At 49.9% G+C, this 21,328-nt stretch overlaps 1 protein-coding gene across 2 annotated transcripts in view; it reads left to right on the top strand.

The window, feature by feature from the left end:
• PEX14 (peroxisomal biogenesis factor 14) overlaps positions 1 to 18,489 on the top strand; it is a 146,727-nt gene extending 128,238 nt beyond the window's left edge. For both annotated transcript variants that reach the window (XM_036747034.1, XM_036747035.1), the window contains 3 exons: positions 576 to 673; positions 15,677 to 15,768; positions 16,905 to 18,489. In XM_036747034.1, coding sequence (XP_036602929.1) covers positions 576 to 673; positions 15,677 to 15,768; positions 16,905 to 17,361 — 647 coding nt within the window. In that variant the 3' untranslated portion in view covers positions 17,362 to 18,489. The remainder of the gene's footprint in view (positions 1 to 575; positions 674 to 15,676; positions 15,769 to 16,904) is intronic.
• Positions 18,490 to 21,328: the final 2,839 nt, after the last annotated feature.

Raw genomic sequence — 21,328 nt, 5'->3', positions numbered from 1 at the left:
TGGGGGGGTCCGCCTCAGCAATTGTCTGAAGCCCGTGCACCAAAGGATGGGGGTGGCCGGCCAGCAACAGGGAAAGGAGGCCCCGTGACCCTCGAGAGGGGACGGGGCACCACGGAGAGAGGCAGGAAAGAGGAGCAGCCGGAGAAACCCACTTTGCTATTTTTAGTCTTTCCTGGGTGGTGTTTATCAGGAAGGAAAGGGAAATCATTTTAGTTCAGAATTGGAAATTCTCTGGTAGTTCCACGAGGGCACGTGTGAGGCCCCGCTAGATGAATGATGCAAACACCATCGAAGTTGGGAGAGCTGAGCAAATCCTGAGTAGATCTAATTAGGAGGGAGAGGTTTCGGATGGATATACTGTTGCCTATAGACAAGTCGACAATGGAAAGATAAACTAGAAATACTGGAGGTTAGATGCAGTGCAGGTAGATTGCCCACAGCGCAGATGAATTATAAGGGGGAGAGAGGAAGAGGGAGCGTCCCTCGATAAATTAGAGTGAGCCGGAAAGAAAGAGAGAGAAGGGAATCTCCGCAGGCCGCTCTCACTGAGCTGTAACCGCTTTCTCCCTGTACAGTGACTCAGTTACAGGCGACGTTAGCCTCTGTCCAAGAGCTACTGATCCAGCAGCAACAGAAAATCCAGGATCTTACCCAGGAACTGGCTGCTTCCAAGGTACTTTGGGACTCGATTCATTTCTTCCTTGTGTGTCGTGGGCTGCTCTTCTTAGGTCCCGGCCTCGTCTCCAGCCTGGTCAGAAGGAGCCCCACCCCTAAGGCTGGCGAGTGGCCATATCCATCCACACTGCTTGTCCAGAGCAGGGAGGCCCGCACTGGAGAGTCGACCTGGCATTTGATGATAGTATTTGTTGTACCTCCGCCACGGCAAGGAAACTCCCTGCAGAGTCCACAGGCAGCCGCGTCCCATGCCCGTGGAGCGGGAAGGGGGTGGGGCTGGGGGTGCTATTCAAGTTCGATTGGGGTTTGATTCTCCTGGCCGTGTGGTGAAGTGAAGAGAGCCCCAGCTTTGGAGGCAGAGGCCCGAGGCGCAGATCCTGCCGAGGCTGAGGCAGCACCCCCTGACCCTGGATAGGTCCCTGGCTCTTTGTGACTTTTGTTTCCTCATTCTGAAAGTGAAGGAGTTGAGTGAGGTGGTCTCTGAAGGCCTTTGCAAGCCCAGGCCCTCTCACGTGCCTCTGTTGATTAAGAAGCACCATCACAGAGAGGCCAAGGAGAAATTTGCACCGGCTGTCTGCTGTTGCCGGCTGGGGTGCCTTGCCCCCTCACTGCCTCCCCTTTGAATCCCCAGGCTCAGCTCAGTGGCTGCAGTCTAGCTGAGGCCTTTTCTGTCTAGCCTCCCTGGCCCACCCCCTCCAGCTGCTGTAATACACGTGCATGCGCACACGTGTGCACACATGTATGCATGGACCTGTGGGCAGATAGTATGCCCACAAATGCGCGTGTGTGCGTGTATGTGTACACACGTATATACAAGGATCTGTGGGAGAATAGTGTGCCCACAAACACGTGTGTGCGTGTATGTGTACATGTGTATACATGGACCTGTGGGCAAATAGTATGCCCACAAACGCGCGCGCGCGCGTGTGTGTGTGTGTGTGTGTGTGTGTATACATGTGTATACAAGGATCTGTGGGAGAATAGTGTGCCCACAAACACATGTGTTCATGCATGTGCACGGTGTTCATGGATCTGTGGGTAAATGGTCTGCACAGATGCATGTGTGCGTGGCTGTTCTCCTTCATAAGCTCCTCAGGGGAGGGTCTGTTCCTCCTATTGCTGTCTGCCTGGTGCCTACCACAGTCCTGGCACATCATGGGTGCTCAATAAATGCTGAGTGAGTGATGGAGTGAATGTTGCAGGTTTTCTAGCCCGAGGCATGCTAATGTCAGGAGAATTTATCGGACTCTCATTCTGATTGAGAGCATGTCTGTGTACAGTATTCCAAATTTGGGTTCTTAGAGAAAAACTGGCAGCTAGGTAACATAGTGGAGGGAGCGCTGGGACTGAAGTGAGGAAGGCCTGGGTTCAAATCCAGCTTTAGATTCTTCCTAGCTCTATGACCCAGGGCAAGTCACTTGGCCCTTTCATGCCTTAATTTCCTCATAATACCGTCTGCCTCCCAGGGTTGTTGTGAGGGAATATTTGCAACACACAAGCCTTTCTATAAATGCTAGCTAGCTCCTGGGAGCTTATGAGCAGAATCCCTTCATAAAACAGAGGGTCATAGAGGTGGATCAAACAGGTTTCAAGAAAGTCTGGTGAGGGATTCATCTAAGCAGAGATATCCCAAGAGCATGGAAGAGGGAAGCTTGGAAGAGGAGGCAGAGGAGATCAGAGAGGGGCCAGGTGGAAAAAATCTCCCAATTTTGTTGTTTTTAATAAAAGCTTTCTTCAGGATCCTCACCAAGCAAGCCAGAGCCACTGGTGGCCATCGGCCTGTGACAGCCCAGCCTGGAGCATGCTTCCAGAGGTAGGGGTAGGAATGATGCTGAGAGAGCGAAGGGCGGGGAGCAGCAGCATGAGTGGATTGTCACCCATCTGTGCTGGAGGTGATGCGCAGCCTGCGAGGTCCTGGAGGAAGTGCTTGTAGAGGGGATCTCCAGGCTTCCCCACAGCAGAGCTCATCTTTAGCCTTTGTTGCCTGAATGTATTTTACCTTGTGTTCTAGAAGAGTGTTTGACTCAGCAGAGCTAGCTGCCACCTGAAAAGTTCTCCTACAGGTTGTCCCCCATGGGTGTGTACACCAGAAAGATGTGGAGTTCCTTGAACGATAGAACGCAGAGAGAGATCATCAGTGGAGGCGTTCACCACTCTCTGGACAGAACTGAAGGTGAGGGGAGGGATCCCCCAGCTGCTGAGGTCCTCTGGGTGTTTCACTGTGGAGATGACATGGTGCTGGTGTCACGGAGCCCTTCAGAGCCTCCTGGAGGAGACTGAGAACCGCCCAAAGAGTTTCACCTTTCATTCACACGGGAAGAAGAATCAAGTGACTTCAAAGTGCTCGTTGTCTTGACCAAGAGCTGCAGACTCCACAGAGCTCATCCTTCAGCGTAGACACTTTGGATAGATACTACAAATAGAGGGGGAAGAGAACAGGCCAGAATCCTTGTGGGAAAATTGCAGAGCTCCTGAATGACCCCAGATTTGTCCTTGAAATGTTGGTTGTTGTTTGTCCTTTGAAGAGGACCATGACGTTAGGAAGGTGACGGCGCACCTTGCAAGTGAATTAGATTTAAGTGAGAGAGGGCTGTGCAAAGTCACCAGCCTCACTTTCTCTTCTGGAGCCATCTGAGCCCCATGGCAAGATACAGATCAGGACGACTGAAGATGTCTTCACATGCAGTGGGAGACCTTGGCCTTGTTGAGCTAAGGTCTTTCCCAGGTCTTAGTTTGTCTGAGGTGACACCCATTCAGTGATTTAAGTTTGGGTAAGAAATGAAGCAAAAGGTGGCCTCATTTGCTTATTCAAAAAAAAAAGTTTAATTTCAGAGGAGAAAACCCTCAAGGTTTCTGGCCAGAATAGAAATAGTTGCTATTTATACTCGCTCTGAACCATCAAAACCCAATGACCAACAGAATGATTTGGGTTTAAGGCACAGTCAGGTAGAGCTCCGTTAGAATCTGAATGGGCTTTACCAAAGTCCAGTTTAACAGAGTTCTGGTTCAAGAAATTTATATTCCTTTGGGCAGAGCACCCATATGTAAGTGTGTGATTCCCTCTGTGGAGGGAGGAAGAGAGGAAGGAAGGGAGGGGCAGCATTGCCCAGTTGGAACTGGCCGGTTGGGTCCCCAGTGGGGCAGCTGTTACTACTCACAGATTGTTGCTTGTTTTTTGTTCTTAAAGAGGACCAATGACATCAGGAAGGTGATGTCTTGAAATGAAGACCTGTCTCTGATACCCACATTCTGCCAGTGTTGTTGTGTGATTTCGAATAATGGGACACTAGAGTCTCTTTATGACTCCAAGGGCAGTGACCAGGTCGCGACACAGAACAAATTAGGAACAGCAAAGAAGAACCAAAATAAAGTTTTTCATCAGAGAGATATAGTATCAGAAAAGAAGATGGCCTGGTCACAGGGCACGAGTGGGCAGTCACGTCTGATTGCTCCCCTGGCATCCTCACCCTACCGGGGGAAAGCAAGTAAGGGCCCAGCACATCCAGTGGACTCCTCGTCCCGTGGGGGGAATGGGCAGCTGTGGGTGGGGATGCAAGGTACGTCACTGGCATCTTTCCTTCTTCCCGGTCCAGTAGGTTGATATCCTGAGACTTCTTGTTCCCAAATCTGAGCATCGGCGAGCCCCCAGGCTGGAGGTTGTGGTGTTATTGCTACCTCCTAGCCAAGTGGTTCCATTTATCCTTGGGGCAGGGAGTAGGGCTTCCTGGTTTAGCTCCATCTTCTGACGGTCCCTCCATCACTCTGTACACGGCCCTTCTCTCAGCCCTGCGTGTTCTCCTGTTCTGTTAGTGGGGACTCGTTTCTGCATTGCTTAGGGGTCCTTGGTTAGTCCACTTCATGTGCCTAAGGTGGGTGTCTCCAATTAGAGTGGAAGCTCCTCGATGGGAGGAATCGTATATTCTTGTAATCACCACCCCCCTTTATCATCTGGTGGCCTCCTGGCCAAAGCATTCTGCTGTTATGCAGGTCAGCCCAGTCAGTGCCCAAGAGGACCTGAGAGGAGAGCAGTGCTGAAAGTCCGTCTGTGAGTCCATCTGCCGCCTCCTCATGCTCTCGTCCCCTGGTATCCTTTCTGACACACTGGATGGTGCTTTCTTTCTGGGCATCCTTAGCTCGAGCCTCCAAGAGCTGGAGACAGAAATAACTTCCTAGGGAAAAGAGCGCCATGGAGAATAGACGATCTAGGTTCTGTTTGAGCCTCCTGTGCTGTGTCTGCACCGGGTTTGACTCTTTTGTATTTGCCAAGATCCAGAAGGGCAGAAGCTTCGGGGCTGGGTGGCCTAGTGACTACAGCACTTGACTCAGACACCAGCCTCCCACACTTCAGCAGCTGTGGGACCCCACTGAAGTCACTTCGTTCCTCTCATTCGAGGTTTCCACACCTGTAAAAATAGCACCCACCTCACAGCACCGTTGAGGAGAGGGTCCAGGGCGATAGCACACGTCAGTCACTTGGCAGACCTTAAAGTGCTCTGTAAATGCTGGCTGTCGCCATCATGGATGTGTTGGTTAGTTCTGAGAATGTGCTTCAGGTGGTGCTTGGGCTCTCTCACTGATCCAAGCAGTGGCTTTCCTGACAATCCCTCTCCTGGAGAGGGAATAAAGCTGCCACTTTGCCAGCCGCATTGACACCATCATTTGGGTGCTTTTTGGTTATCCGTGCCTGACGTGCAGCCTGCGTACCCTGCTGTCCCAATCCCACACACAGAGCTGCCGCTGCTTCCCTCCTGGGCTCGTTTGTGGCCAGTGGCCGCTTTTCGCCATGGAACACGCTCTGTGCAGTAGGACCCACACGACGGCACAACCATAAACAAACCATGAAAGCCAATTTATGGTCACAGCCCCGTTATCCTTTGGAGCTGTGGCCTGCCAATGGCCTGAAGCCATTCCGGAAATTGGAAAACTGTTTTCAGGTCTTAAGAATTAAGATTAAGACCACATGTTGGGTTTTGAGAAGGGAAAGGGCAGGGGAATTCTGCTTGGTGGTTTAGAACAGTCTTTACAAGTTTCTTGCACTTTTTTTTTTTTGGAACCCTCTGTCCTCCCACCCCTTCCTATTTTCTTCTGTGCTAAAATGTAAAGCATGCTGTTTTGGTATCTAAACCCCATGTGTATGAAGACTTTGGTAACCCCATAAACCAAAGAGTAAAAGCTGTGTTTTCTCAGCTGTAATGTAAGTTTTTATATCTGCCTTCCAAGCTCCTACTGGAGCACTGTAAAAAATTAAAAAGAGAAGCTTTAAGTAATTAAAAAACCTACATAAAACCAAAGGCTGTGAGTTTTCTACAACTGTTTTTTAAAGAGACTGGCTAAAAAGCCCCAGATGTCAGATTTTATTTCTAAATCCTAGGCATCTGGCACCATATGCGTTTGGAAATTTGAGTCCTTTGCCGGCCGGTGAGTAGAAATCGCTCCCTTGTTAATGTGCTGCTGTAGCTTTCAGGGTCTTAGAGAAGCCAGAACAGTGGCGGCTCCTGGGTTCTTGCCTGTCTGATGGCCTGGAGTGTGAATCCCATGGGAACATACTCTTGCGAATATGTGTGTGTGTGTTGCGAGTACACTTCTACAATCAAAGTCCTTCCAAACCCAGCTTCTTAGATCTGGAAACCCTGAAGGCAGCACCCCCTGCAAAAGATAGGGGCACTCTTTGTGCCTGAAGAGTGAGACCTCAGTTATTGCACCAACCCATGAGCTCAGAGAAGGTTCTCCTAAGCTGCTTGTGACCCTGACCACACTGTGATCCACTTGTTTATTTAACAAATATTTATGGAGCTCTTCTATGCAAGACCCTATGTTCATTCCTCTTCAGCTGATGTCTTTTCCCAATGTTCTGTATTTTTTGTTTGAATTGTCTGGGTCAGTCCTTGTCTGGGACAGAGAAGAGAAATTTAGGAATGACAACCCTAATTAATTGTCCATTTAAAAACTAGTTGGAGGTTGACTGGAGTCTATGTGGGTTCATGTCAGGCACACCTGTGGCCTTTAAAACGATTTGATTCAACTGGTTATGGCATTTGTAAAAACAGTTTCTGTAGTGGCTGTCCTGTTCTCTGTCCATCCCAGCAGGAATTACTGTAAGGAAGTGGGGGCGGATGTTGGGTTGTGTGATTATTACTCCTTGGTGTGCTGTGTGGTTTCTGCTTTTAGCAGGAAAGGTATTGGAAATTAAGTGTTTTGGAACACTTTCTTTTAAACTGGGAAATATTTAAATCTATTCCAGCAGAATATAATGCTTAGTGGCCTGCAGATGATGACCATCACTTTCCCATGTGGTTGCTTTTGTTCACTTCAACATATATTAAGTTCCTACTATGTGACTTCAAACAAGCTATAGACAGTGAAAAATCGCCACAGAGCCATTTCCTGACACAAAGCGGTTGCCACAATGAGGAGGCCTAAGTTGCTCTGAAACCACCTTCGGCATCAAATACTTGGTCTCCAAACCGAGCGGTTTTGGTCCGCAAATATCAGTTCATTTGCAGATCTCATGGAGGAGGGCAGAGAAAGATGATGAGTGGTTTTCCTTGAAAAACAGCAAAGTTAAGTCGAGGGGAGGAAAGCAGATTTTTAGAAAGGTTGGCACAAGACGTTACTCAGACAGATCATCTGAAGAGCATCCCTGGTAGAGTCTGGAAGAATAACAAACAAATGGAAAACCAAGCATCTGCTAGCTTTTTTTTATAACAAAGCATTTTCATCATCAGTGACAGTGGAACCACCATCTTTGGACTCATTGAAAGTCCAGACCCCTGTTTGTCGAGCTTTGTGAAGAAGTAGAAATGGCATTCACAAAGGAGAATTGGGAAGAGGAGCTGCATCAGACTCTTACACAATGAGAAAGTCTGTGCTGGAGATGACCCAGTTTTGAAAACATTGAGGGATTGATTTTTAGGATAACTGAAAGAGGGGAGACTACCCAAAGACTGGAATAAATAAATTATGGACTGTGTTATTTCTTAATACAAAAGGTGATCCGAGGCCCTCACTAACCCAGATCCAGGTGCCTACTTTCTCATCTCTTTAAAACTGTGAGAAAGAGCCCTACCTATGCCCTGGATGAAAATAGGAGAGAAGCAGCGAGCTTTTGCAAATGCTATCTGTAGCAGAGTGTACCTTCACAACCAAAGACTCTGTGGTCCTGCTAGAAAGACACGTAATGCGGCAGAGCTGGATGCCTCCTTCACATATGTGTGTTCCATGCATGTGGTAAACAGCCAGCAAACATTAAGTGCTTGCTATGTGTCAGCCACTCAGCAAAACACTCGGGATGCAAGCAGAAATGTGAAGTTGTCTCTGCCCTCCAGGAACTTGCATTCCTGGGGTGGGGTGGGGGGGCAGAAAACACGTACATTCATCATTGACCCAAAAGGACCAGAGAGTTGTTTGGGGGGAGGACATCAGGAAAGGGCTCCTTGTAAATTATGGTGCTTGAATTGCTGATTCCCCTGAGAAACCAAGAATTCCAAGAGGCAGAGAAGGAGGAGCATAGCGAGATCAGGCAGGATTGATTCCCCAGCAGATAGAATCACAGAGGTAACTTGGTTGTGATGCTGTCAGCGTCACATGAGGCAGAGAACAGAGATGCCGATTTGCCTGGGATGTTTGCTGCTGTTGAGAAGGATGCCCAGGATGACGTCTAGACAGAAGGAAGAGGGATCCCCAATAGGTGGGCAGGTCCTCCCTACAGATGCCTGGTATGTGCCTAACATTGGGCCCCAGAATGCTGCATGCATCCTCAATTCATGCAGGAGAAAGCAAACAGTAAATAAATAATAGTTAATTAGTGTGTGTGCGTACACGTGGTGTGTGTCTGTGTGTGTGTGTGTGTACATGTGTGGTGTGTGTGCGCGTACATGTGTGGTGTGGTGTGTGTGTGTATGTGTGTGTATTTATGTATATGTATGCCTTAGATGAGCACAATCCTAGCTGGACCCAGAATTAAATAAGAGAGTAGGCTGCATTGTATTTGGGGAATTGTACAGCACTTTAATTGATTCTAGGTGGCTCTCTGTCATATTCTTCAGTGATGCTCTGTAGTTAGAAATCATAGAACACCACAGTCCCCAGAGAAACAAAGTGACTGGTGACCCAGAGTCCAGTGGACAGCATCCCATGCTTGGGAGAGCTTGGACAGTAAAAACTGATAACGCAGAGGGGACGCAGCTTTGCAAGTTCACACAGCCCATAATTTATGTGCAAAAAGGAGCATCAGCAGCAGAATGGGGGCGGTGGTCTGAGAACAAGGAGGGGCAGATGACCAGTCCACATGCGTGCCCAGTAGCCACAGAAGGTGGTTCAATGCCCTGCGGGACGGCCTCCTGTGAACTGGATCAGCCCTCTTTGGATGCTTGATTTATGGGAGGTCGTAGATGAGAATCACGCAGGAGGAGAAGGAGGCGTACTTTGCACTAATGTGGCATTGAAATGACTGGTGCAGCGAGGCACATGGGTAGGCCCCACACCAGACTCTGAGGGTACCGAGATAAAAAATGATGCCTTCTGTCCTCAGGGAGCTTATGAAGAGTTATAATGGATAAGGTGGGTTGTGATAAGGGCAGATCAAGTGCCGTGAGACTCTGTCCGTGTGCCCAGCCACTCCAGGATAAGCGTCCTGTGAAATGATGAGAAGAGCACTAAGGATCGTGACAAGAATAGTAGCTGCCATTCGTGCCCTGCTTTATAATGACGTGGGGCTCTACAGTGCATCCATTATCACGTCTGGTCTGACAGCAGCCCTGTAACATACAGTACCTGCCCCCCCCCACAACCCCCGCCATGTGAATGAAGACTCAGCTTAGAGGCTTAAGATTCTGTGACTGCAGCCGGCCCATCCCATTACCAGTCTGTAAGGACCCTCGTCATGGGGCTCGCACGAGGGTTCCCAGAATCCATCTGGTCCACTCACGTTAGACCACAAAGACTCTACAGAATTCTGAGGAGGGGCCTTCCAGTCTCACCAGCATCTTGTGACGGGGAAGGCTCTGGAAATAGTCCCTCCACTTTGGAGGAGCTCCTGTTACGTGGGGGTTTTCCTGACGTCAAACCCAGGGCTTCTAAGGTTTACATACCCGTTGCTCCTGACTCCCTGTTCCAGTGACAGATCTGCAGATACATTAGGACAGTTCTCACATCCCCTGGAGTTTTCTCTTCAGGCTAAACATTTCTGGTTACTTCAGCTAATCCTCACATAGCAACATCTCAGGGCTCTTCATTAGTCTGGTTAGTTTCATCTGGGCATCCACAGATGAACTATCAATTCTAAATTATCAATATCAGTCCTAAATGTGGCCCTCAAGAACCTTTCATAAGCAAGAGACACGATCACAAAGGACAAAATAAATTTTTTCAATTGTAGAAAATGGAAAAGCTTTTGCATAAACAAAATCAGTGCAGCTAGAATAAAAAGAGAAATAATCGAATGCAAAAAAAAAAAATCTTTGCATCTTCGTCAAGAGTCTGGCAGCCATTTCCCAGTAATCAATCAGGAATTACAGACTATCCGATAAATGAAAACAGCTGAAGTATCAGCTCACACCTCTTGAAGTGGCGAAAATGATTTTTTTGATGGTGTTCTGGACAGAAACTTCTCGAGGCAGATTAGCACATTGTTCTTAACTTATGACCGTCTGCAGTAATGTAAGTGCTTTGCCCATGGTCCCACAGTGAAGACGAATAAAAAATGGGAATGGTGTTGGAGGGGCTGTGGACAGACGGGCGTATGCATATACCGTTGGTGGTAGCCATTCTGGAAAACATTTTAGTATCATTGAGAAAAGTCACTCAACTTGTCATAACCTTTCATACCCTTTGACCTAGCAACCCCAGTACTGGGCTTATACGTCAAAAGAGGTCAACCACTGAAAGGGCCCATTTGTACCAAAATGAATCCCCAAACAGGGATTCATTAAGTGCTTACTATGTGCAAAGCACTAGAGACAATTGTGTGTGTGTGTGTGTGTGTGTGTGTGTGTGTGTGTGTGTGTGCACGCAGATGTGTAAAAATGAGGGAATCCTTTCTCTGAAGGCATTCACATTCTAACAGCGGGGAGATGTAGTGAGAAGGGTTCAGCCACAAGACAGATGGAGTAGCCCTTTAGGTGGTAGCCGACTACTAAAAACTGAGTGGGAGTTAATCATTTGGTGAGTGGATGAACAGATTGTGGCCCACAAATGGAATTGTTCTGTGCCATAGGAAATGAGAAATATGAGAGATTTAGAAAAACGTGGGACATCCAGTATGAGCAAATGTAGAGAAAAGTCAGCAAAGTCCGAATGATGGTGTACACGGCTACCGCTACAGGGTGGCCACTCTGCAGGTAATTGGAGTGATGGCTGTGTGTCCTGGAGAGCCGCCTTGTGTCACCTTCCTCGGGGTGGGTGGGTGGGGACTGTGAAAGTACGGTGTGCTGTGACCTGTGGTCTCTATTTCTGCTGGTTTTCCTTAAGTATTTTTACTTCATTATGAAAGAGGTTTTGGAAAAGGGGATGAGGTGGAGTGGGAAGCGATGGAGTGAAGCAGACTGTGATGTGTCAACAAAAGGCCACAAGGAAATTTAAAATAAAATTGGGTTCCTGGAAATGAACCCAGTGTTTCAGCCCTGGACTGGCCATGGCAGAGCACTATCACCCTGTGACTCCTAACAGTGGGGCCTCCCTCCCTTTTAAAGTCACGTTACTTTTCAGGGGATGGGGCTGACTTGCATTGAGCAGCAATCTTGTGCACTCTTTCATAAGAACTGTTGCTGAGCTCTGTCTCGACCTGTGCTTGGGACACTGATTTTTTGGGTCCTTTCAGGATCTTTTGGATCCTGACCTCAGTCATCTGATTTGTGAGCTTTCCCAGCTCGGCGTCACCCACAAATTTGATAAGCACAGGATGTATGCCTTTGTCCAAGTCATTCATAAAATGCTGACTAGTGCAGAGCCAAGCGTAGATCCCTGGGGCACTTTACTGGAGACCTCCTAAGTTTACATCTTTCCATTAATTGCTACACTTTGGGTCCAGCCATTTAACTAGTTCTGAATTGTACTGGCGTTTAGCTCACATTTTTCCTTCTCCACAAGAATAGCATGACAGTATTTGTCAAATGCTCTGCTAAGATATAGGAAAATGATATTTAGAGCCTTCCTCTGATGGATGGATGAATGAGGAAGCATTTATTAAATTCTTACTGTGTGCCAGACATGGTGCTGAGCTCTGGGGACACAGATAGAAAAGAGCCATTGCCTTCAAGGAAGTAATTTCTTTTGGGGGAGACAAAATATGTGGTAGAGTGGTGGGCCAGGGTGGGTGGGAGAGGAGTGACAGGGCTCATGAGTGGATGGAGCAGTTGACTGAGTGTCCTGAAGGATAAGTCGTTCTGGGTCGGGGGGAGTCTCCATAGTGCTAATGCAGAGACTCAGAGCAGGGGCTGTGTAGCCAGGCCCCAGGTTACTGTGCTTTTCATGAGCTTAGGAGCTTAGTATGAAGTGGGGACGTGGAGGCGGGGATCTGCTCTGGGCTTTCTGAAGCTCAGGGACTAGTGGTGTCTTGGGCTAGAAGTGAGGCCTGAATATATCTGAGGGATGGTAACCTGTTCTTGACAAAGCCGTGCTGACCCTTTGCTATTTCGATTTATAAACTATCAAATTTTGCCACCAATCAAAGTCAAACTTACCTGCCTGTAGTTTGCACACCTGATCAGTTCTCTTCCTGTTTTAAAAAAAACAATCAGGACATTTGCTCTTCTCCAGTCATGTAGTGCTTCTCCTGATGTATGATCTCTTTCAAAGATTATTGACAGAAGCTAGGCCATCCCATCTGCCAGTTCTTTTATTACTCTGGGTTCTGATTCATTTGGGTCTGGTGACTTGAACTCATCAAGTCATCAAGGATAGCTCGATGCTGTCTTCCCATTTCCCTAATTATCTCAGATGTCAGCTCCTTGTTAGCCATTTCTGTTCTCTTTTTTTCAGTACAAAGACAGAGAGAAACAAAATATGAGTCTGTCAGTCATCAGGCATTTGTTTGGTGCCAGGCTGTGTGTGAGGGGCTGGGGATTCAGAGGAATGGAAAACCAGGCCTTGCCCTCAGGGAGTTTACTTTCTAAGTGAGGGACCCACCGTATAAGGAAACAGGTACATACAAGATGCACGGAGAGTGAAAGGAAGGTCACCGTAAAGGGGAATGCCCTTCTGCAGAAGTCATCATTTGAGCCAAGGAAGACGAGGTTCTACAAGGTGATAGTAAAGAGGAAGGACACTCCAAGTGTGGGGGGCACGGCCACAGCCATGTCCCGGAGCCAGGAGATGGAGCATTGGGCATGAGGGATCTCAGGGTGACAAGTCTAGTTGGACTTCAGAGTCTGCAGAATGGATGAAAGTGTGAACAGGAGCCAGGCTGTGCAGGGCTTTACGTGCCAAGCAGAGAAGTTTATGAGCGAAGGAGCAGGTCTCTTCTGTTTTCAGTTGCCATCCTGTCCATCTCAAGGAGCTCTCCTCTCCCTTCTTTGGTCCTCCTCTTTTCCCCAGTAGAACCCACAGGCCGACTTCTTTTTGTTCTTACTTTGCTTGACAGGTTCATTTTAAGCTTTAGCAGTCTTCATATTAGTATTTTTAATACTAACCAATTGTCCCCTCGGCCTCCCACAAGCATGTGCCAACATCCTTGCAAAACTAGTCTTTGGTGGCACTCCTGCCCCTCCGTTTCTGGGCGTGTCTTGTAAACCCCAGGTTGGCTGATGCCCCTGTCTGTACATCCACATCAGTCTCTTTGGGAAACTCCTCCCTTTCCTCCTTAGCAAAATGACTTTATGTCTTCAGAAGTTCCTTCTTTGGAATGTTGTCTTCTCCCTGGGCTGACTTCCCATGCAGAATCCTTGGGATCCTATGTACTCTTCCTTGGATCCCTGCTTTCACAAAATCTTAAGTTCCATTGGCCACATGATGCCTGCCTCTCCTTCTTTCTCTTCTCTTCCTTTTCCCCTCCCCTCCCCTCCCTTCTCATTTCCTCCCATCACACATTCAAAAATGGAATCTTCTGTTCTCTAGATTCCCATCCTTTTCACCTCAGCAGCCAGATCCTACTACCGAACAGTCAGATTGATCCAGAATAGAATGCGATGTGACCCCAAGTCCTCTTGACGCCCAAGGCCATGGTCCTTTCCACCACACTAGGCTACATTCACAAAGGATTTTGTAGGATCATGGACAGGTGAATTAGGAGAATCAAACTTTCCCACATTTAAGCGTGATCTCATAAGGAAAGATGATTCTGTTCTGTGTGGCTGCGTAACAGCTGCAGCATGGGTCTATGAAGGCTTGTCCTGGAAGATTATGGTGGTCTGTATGGCAGTAAACCAATGGACTCTGGCCAGTTCACGGCTCACCGGTTTGAGTAGTAGGGCCCAGGACTCTAACGTGGAATCTCTGCCTGTGTAGTCAAACCTTTGTGGGGGTGCTTGGGTAGGCAAAGGGATTGAGAGCTGGAAGGGCCCTCAGTGGTCATCCAGCTCAGCCCATCTACAAGTCATTGTTCAGCCCCTGCTTAAAGGCTGCCAAAGAGAGGGCATCCCACTGTGTCTACGCAGCCTGTTCTGCTGTCTGTCTACACGGCCTGTTCTGCTGTCTGTCTACACGGCCTGCTCTGCTGGCTGTCTACGCAGCCCATTCTACTCTTAGATGGTTTTGATTGTTGGGAAGGTTTTCCTGACAGCGACCCTCAATCAGCCTCTGAAGCACCCCGCCTCCCCCCGCAGCTCCTGGTTCTTGCTCGTTGAAAACCTTTCATATGTGAAGGGAGCCTTCATGTCCACCTCGAGGCTTCGTTTCTCTAGGCCAATGATCCCCAGTCCCTTGAGCTCATCCTCATGTGACACGGACTCAAGGGCCTTGGCCAGCCCCTGGTCACCTTCCTCTGGAATCTCTCCAGCTAATCAGCGTCATTTAAAACCATGGCGCTCACAACTGAGCCCTGGATTCCAGAGGCAGATGCCACTGCCCCCTCTTTCCTGGAAGCCACAGTATCTTCATGAGCATGGCCCAGGATGCTCTTCTTTCACTGACACATCATACCGTGCTCCCAGCACCAGAATGTCCTGAGACAAGAGGAGAACCAACCAACATGGTGCCATTGCTTCCCAAGGGACACCCTGGCCTTTGTGGCACTGAATGAAAAGAGAGTCCTTGACCCAGTCAAATGGCTCCACAGCAGGGACATGGGATTGATTCTACCAACTCAAACGCCACCGAAGAAGATGCACGAACATGTGCCTTGCCCTGGCAGCCTATGGCCCGCTGGACTTGCGGCCTAAGCCTCCCCCCCCGACACGTGAACGCCTTGAGAACGGGGATTGTCTGGCTTCTCTGTCCAGTTGTCCAGTGCTTGCTGGGGTGCTTTGTGTAGAGGGAGCATTGAAGGGGTATCCTTCCTTTCTCCTTCCCCCTCCCCACACCCCCCGTCATTTTCCAGTCATGTCCCACTCTCTGTGACCCCATTTGGGGTTTTCTTGGCAAAGATCCTAGACTGGTTTGCCATTTTCTCCTCCAGCTCATTTTACAGATGAGGAAACGAAGGCAAACAGGGCCCAGGGTCACACAGCTAGAAAGTGTTTGAGGCTAGATTTGAACTCAGGAAGAGAAGTCTTTTCCTGGTTCCTGAATGGGGTCCTGAGCTCGGCAGCCCTGCAGACTGAGTGCTGTCTGGTCCTACTAGCCTCTAGTGACCTCCCCACCCCCATTTTACCTTGAGTTTATTTTGGGCATATCTTGCATACCCTAACATGTTGTCTCCCCAAAAGGACTTTGAGCTCCTTGAGAGCAGGGACTGTGTGATGTCCAGGCCCTGTATCCCTGGCAGTGGGCAGACACTCAGAAAATGCTCCTTGTCTGATTGAAATCACAGCACTGCCCCGTCTCCGTGGGGGGGCATTCTGTTGGGGTTCCTGGGCTGAGGGCCGGCGCTGCTGCCTGTGTCTGACCCCCTCTGCCTTCTGTCTTTCAGGCCACCACGTCCACCAACTGGATCCTGGAGTCACAGAATATCAATGAACTCAAGTCTGAGATTAATTCCTTAAAAGGACTCCTTCTAAACCGGTATGAGGGGAATGGGCTTGGAGTTGATTGCAGCCTGGGCTGGGGAGGTGGTGTTCCTGATGAGCCAGGGCACCAGGCCTCTCTGGGCAGGCCTACAGTCTTGTCCTTCTTGGTACAGGGACCCGAAGTCTTCCTTCTCCTCCTTCCAACCTCAGAAGTCACCTGTGTCTTAGTAGGGTGTTGATGTCCAGAACTCTCTAAAATACAAGGAGTTCTCTCCTACATTTCCCATAGCTCTTTCTTTTTCTCCTAGGTCCTGTACTTTTACCGGGAGCTGTTGGGAGGGTGGTGGACCTTCCCTGGCAGGGGTCTTTGGAAAAGCTGATGGGGGGCTTTAGGCAGGAAAGGGGCTTCCATGCCCTCCTTCCAAGCAGCTCCCTCCTTGTCTGCTTGGAGAAGGTGAACCTGGCCTCGGAGGAGAGCCCGTGAGCAAGAGCCGTGGAGAGAGGAAGGGCTCCTGGCTGGGGGAGGGGAGCGCCTGTCACAGAGAGAAATTCATGGGTTTTATGCAGCCAGTAAAGAAGTGCTTTTGGAAAATAAAAAAGGCAGAAAGTGGGCAGTTGGGTAACATTGGAGCCAAGAAAACTCTACAAATTGAATATCTTGATAGCATTTATGATACTGGTGAATTATGCAGGCATTAGCTTGTTTGTACTCCAGCGAGATGGAAGAGCCTGCTCAGAGGCCAGTCCAGGGGGTGCTGAGGGAGGGAGCGTAGAAAGGCAGCTGCTTTGTGGGGCTGGTGTTTGTGTTATTTTCTTAAGTCCAGCAGAGATTAGCTTGGTCACATGAGGTTTGCTTCCGTAGCCTCAGATCCTCCTTGCCTCTTCTGGATATGACTTTGGGGGTGGGTGGGTGGGGGTGTGTGTGTGTGGCAGGGGGGGCGGGGATTCGGCAAACAGAGAGGTTTGATGGTGCTTGGCCTTTCTGAAAGGAGAGCCAGGACTGGTGCTGCTCTTCCCCATCCTGCCTCCATGGCATGGCTGTGGGTGAGCTTTTCTGGGCCTCAGGACTCTCTGCCCCATTGTAATGTCAGGGGGGTGGAACGGCCTTTCTTGTGGACAGAGGAGCCCCTGGCAGTGTATCGATACCACGTTTCCAAAGCCCTTTTAACACAGACCTCTCCCTCCCACCAGGAGGCAGTTTCCTCCATCACCTTCTGCCCCGAAGATCCCATCCTGGCAGATTTCTGTGAAGTCCTCATCTCCTTCCAATCCCACGGTAGCCAACCACAACAGCAGCAGCGACATCTCTCCCGTCAGCAACGAGTCGGCCTCCTCTTCACCAGTGAAGGAGAACCACAGCCCTGAGGGCTCCAAGGTCAACTATCACCTGCTCGGCCCAGAAGAGGAAGGGGAGGTGGTGATCGATGTGAAGGGCCAGGTGCGGATGGAGGTGCAGGGGGAAGAGGAGAAGAGAGAGGACAAGGAAGAGGAAGAAGAGGAGGAAGAGGAGGATGTGAGCCACGTGGATGAGGAAGATTGCCTGGGCGTCCAGACAGAGGACCGGAGAGGGGGAGATGGGCAGATCAATGAGCAGGTGGAGAAGCTGCGGAGACCCGAGGGAGCCAGCAATGAGAATGAGATAGACTAGGACCATCTAATTTTCTTTCCTCTTCCTCCCTCCCGCCTACCCCTCTACCTGCCCACAACACAGCCCCTTTCCTCTCCCTGTTGCACCTTCGGTCAGGGGATGAGGGAACTCTCCACAGGAGTGATTTCTCTTACGATTCGCCACGTTTAGTGTTGACCGGCCCCCGGTGCTCCATGCACTGGGCGTGCTGCCTTTTCCCAGGCACTGCCAGGCAGTAAGGATGGCTATCCTTGCACCCCTCCACTAGCCCTGCCTCAGTTCCCTGGAACCCTCCAGGTGTGAGATGAGTGTAGCCCAAGGAGAGCTCTACACCCTTTCCCTGGGTCCAGCCCGGGGGCCCCTGCAGATCTTCCTGAATCCTGCTGGCTTTTCTGAGCCCTTCCATCTAGTCTCATTTTACTACCTAAATATCCCAGCACCCCCATTGCCTACATTTCATTCTTAAAACCAGTCTGGCCTTTGAGATCTGCTTGGCATAGGTGTTAGGCTGAAGGGCTCTGGAGTCACCCACTGTCCTCTGAGGTTCTCACCTTTAATACTGGTCATGACAACAGGTAGCGTAACTACCTGACTCCTAACTCCTCAGGTGAGAAAGAACTGCTGTCGAAATCATTCTCCGTCACTCCCCATCATCCCCCAGCCCAGGCCCATCCACACCCTCATGTGGTTTGGGGCAGCAAGCATCTGGCTGCCTGCCCCATGTCTCTGAAGTGGGTGACTCCATCTTCCCCTTTCTGTGTTGGCTCATCAGGGCCTCAGACTGGTCAGCAGAGCCCCAGGGCCTCTGGCTGTGGGCCAGGCCCTGCTGAGCACGGAGGGCCTTCCAAAACAGAGCTGTCCCACTCAGCCTCTCTCCTCTCCCCTCGACGACTCCCCTGTTGTCCTCCTGGAGAAATGAAATGACACAGGGGTTTTGACCACCCGTTTTTGCCGCATCATGTTCTTGACTGGTCCAATGGTGACACATGATCCCTCCTCCCTGCCCGCCGCCAGCCGAGCGATTCCGGGAACATCTGAGTGTGTCCTTCTCACAAAGAAAAGCTGCGCTCGTGTGTGATCATGTATAGATTCCAGAATATAAGATATGATTGTACATAATTGTAATAAACAGGAGGTACCACTATTTAACCCTGGCTCATCTTCCTTTTCTTCTGGGACAGAAGTAACCAAAGGAAGTGCGTGGGGGGTCTCTGGCAGGGGGCCTTGGGGTCAGGGTCGTGCTAACATCATTTCACAGATCCCACATAGTCCCAGACAAATCATAGGATTAGAGATGAAGGATACCTCAGAGGAGTCCAGTCTCCCCAAGCCAGACGACTTAGCCACGATGCAGCCTGCATGTAGTAAAAGGTGCAGAGCTAGAATTCGAACCCAGGTCCTTGGGCCCCAGGCTCATTGCTCATCCCCTTGTGCTGTCCTGACTCTGCCTGTTTAGCTTCTTAGTGAAATCCGAGGGATCTGCCTGATTTCTGAGAATTGGAGGGCCTGGTGAATGGGGACATTCTTCTGATCAAAGAAGGGGACCTCATATGACTGTATATAGACCTGCCGGGGGATGGATGGTTTCTCATTCCTTAAATGGATGAAGATTTTCTTCAGGAGTGTGTGTCTCTCCTTCCCTCTCCCTTCCCCCTGCCCTTCATCCTCCTCCCTTTAATGTTCACAGAGCATTCAGCTGAGACAAGAAAAAACCCCAAAGTGTGTTAGAAAGAGGGGGAGCCTCGTCATCAGCAGCATCTCCTCCACACCCTCCCCAGCCTTAAAGGGTTTTGAACTGGGGAATGCACCCAAAGACCCAGCACACTGTAATAAGCGCCTGCGGTACATTTTATATGCATAGAAGGTTTGGGAAATAGAGAGTGCTTGGACAGCAGCAGTCAGCGAAATGTGGAAAATATGTTCCTGAGGTATGTACCCCTCCTGGCGTGACCCCGGAGGCTCCCAGCTCCCGCAGACATCCCTCCTCGCCCGGTTCTCAGGTACCATGCACTCACTTTTTTCTCTGGTCCCCATCCATGTTTAAGAGCCACCTTTTCTTGGCAATTCCCAGGTGGACATTATTTGAAAGGACTTAGGCTTCATTATTCTCCCCCTCCCCAAAAACCACCTCCCATGGCCTGGGTGGAAGAGGTGGGAGAACAGACAAGAGGAAGGCAGATGGGTCCTCGGTGTTGCTGCTGCCTCTGGGTTTTTCCCTCAGCCTGGACTTCATGTCATCCCCCTACCCTTAGAAGAGGGCTGGGGAAGCGGTGCTCTTGTCCCTGGGACCATGAGGTGGATCCCAACGCTTGGAGCGTCCTCAGCCCCATTTCTACCTTTTCATTTTAGATCCAGCCCCTTCATCAGGCCTCTCTTTCCTGTCACCCGTTCCACAGTGCCCCAAGGATGAGGAGGCGTACCGCAGGCTGAGGTCGCTGGGATGTGGGCTTCAAGGCAAAGCTCGATGACATTGGACGAGACCGAGTCTGGAGCTAAAGAGACATCTCGGCAGACTGGCCCCGAGGTGGGGGGGGGGGGGTCGTAGTAGGGATCCCTGGGAAGTCATGCTTGGATTCCAGTGAGAGAGAGAACGTGGGGGAGGCCGGACGCCAATGTCTGTGGAAAAGATCTGGAGTTCTCGCTGAACCGTAAGCCCGGGGCTAGTTAACGGCACAGTTGTGACACTAATAAAAGGCTAATGTCATCGCTTCCTTTTTGCCCGGGCCTGTGATTTCATCAATGTAGGGAGCTCTTCAGTCGATGGGGGTACCTGGAGGTTAAGAGGCTCAGGGTCCTGTAGCCGGTAGGTGTAAGAGTCCAGACTCGAACCCGCTTCCTGATTCTGAGGCTGACTCCACCACTAGGCCACACTTCCTCTCCGTGTGATCTTAGGTACGTAGGATCCAGAAGGAAGGAGGTGTGCCCGCGCCAGCCTAGACGGACCACATTCGGAAGTGGCGTGTGTACAGTTGAGGGGTACCATGATTGAGGAAGGAAACGGACAGCCTGGAGGACGGCCTGGAGACCGTGCCATATGGCTTGAACCGACTGATGGGTTGAAGTCCTGGGGATGCTTGGTTTGGGGAGGGGAAGCCTCGAGGGCCGTATTGAACTATTCGAAGGATCTGAGTGAAAATCCAGTCTCAGACACTTACTAGCTGTGTGACTTTGGGCAAGTCACTTAACTCTGATTGACTCAAAGAAGATGACGATCACCATCATCATCGTGGAAGTCGTATTAGCTTCATTTTCCAGACAGAACTGAGGCAGAAAAATGTGACCTTGTCTACGGTCGGTCGTGCAGCTCCTGAGCGGCGGGCTCAAGCTTTGAACGCAGGTCTCTCCGCTCCAGGTCCAGGGTCCTGGGAGCGGCTTTGATGACCGACGGTCGGGATTGTTGTAGGAAGCATCAGGCGTGGGTGGGGTTGGATAGCGATCCCCAAAGGGCGGCGTCACCTTCCGGCGCCAGCTACGTGAATCTGAACTTGGCGACTGCTGTTTCTCCAACTGCCCGTCCTTATCCTCTTGTCTTGCCCAATGCCTCAGTCTGAGGGGATTCCGTTTCTAATATTTATAAAGCACTTGAAAGTTCACAAAGTACTTCACAGATATCTCATTTGGTGCCCACAGTATCCCTGGGAAGTAGGTGCTATTATTTTACTGAGGTAAACAGGTTAAGTGACTCGCCTAGGGTCACACAGCAAGGAAGGGTCTATGTCTGGATTTGAATCCAGCTCTTCCCAACACTGGAGCAGGTGGGGGGGTTGCAGTAGATAGAGTGCCTGGGTCTAAAGCCAGGGAAGATTCATCTTCCTGAGTTCAAATTCAGCTTCAGACATCATCTGTGACCCTGAGTAAGTCACTTCACCCTGTTTGCCTCAGTTTCCTTATCTGTAAAGTGAGCCGGAGAAGGAAATGGCAGGTCACTCCAGTGTCTCTCCCCAGACGTAACTGAAACAAGTGAACAACAAAACTTACTGACTCCAAG

This window comes from Trichosurus vulpecula, chromosome 2 (genome assembly GCF_011100635.1).
Source record: "Trichosurus vulpecula isolate mTriVul1 chromosome 2, mTriVul1.pri, whole genome shotgun sequence".
Lineage (NCBI taxonomy): Eukaryota > Metazoa > Chordata > Mammalia > Diprotodontia > Phalangeridae > Trichosurus > Trichosurus vulpecula.
The sequence above is the reverse complement of the archived record's forward strand: the minus strand, read 5'-3'. Positions and strand labels throughout refer to the sequence as shown.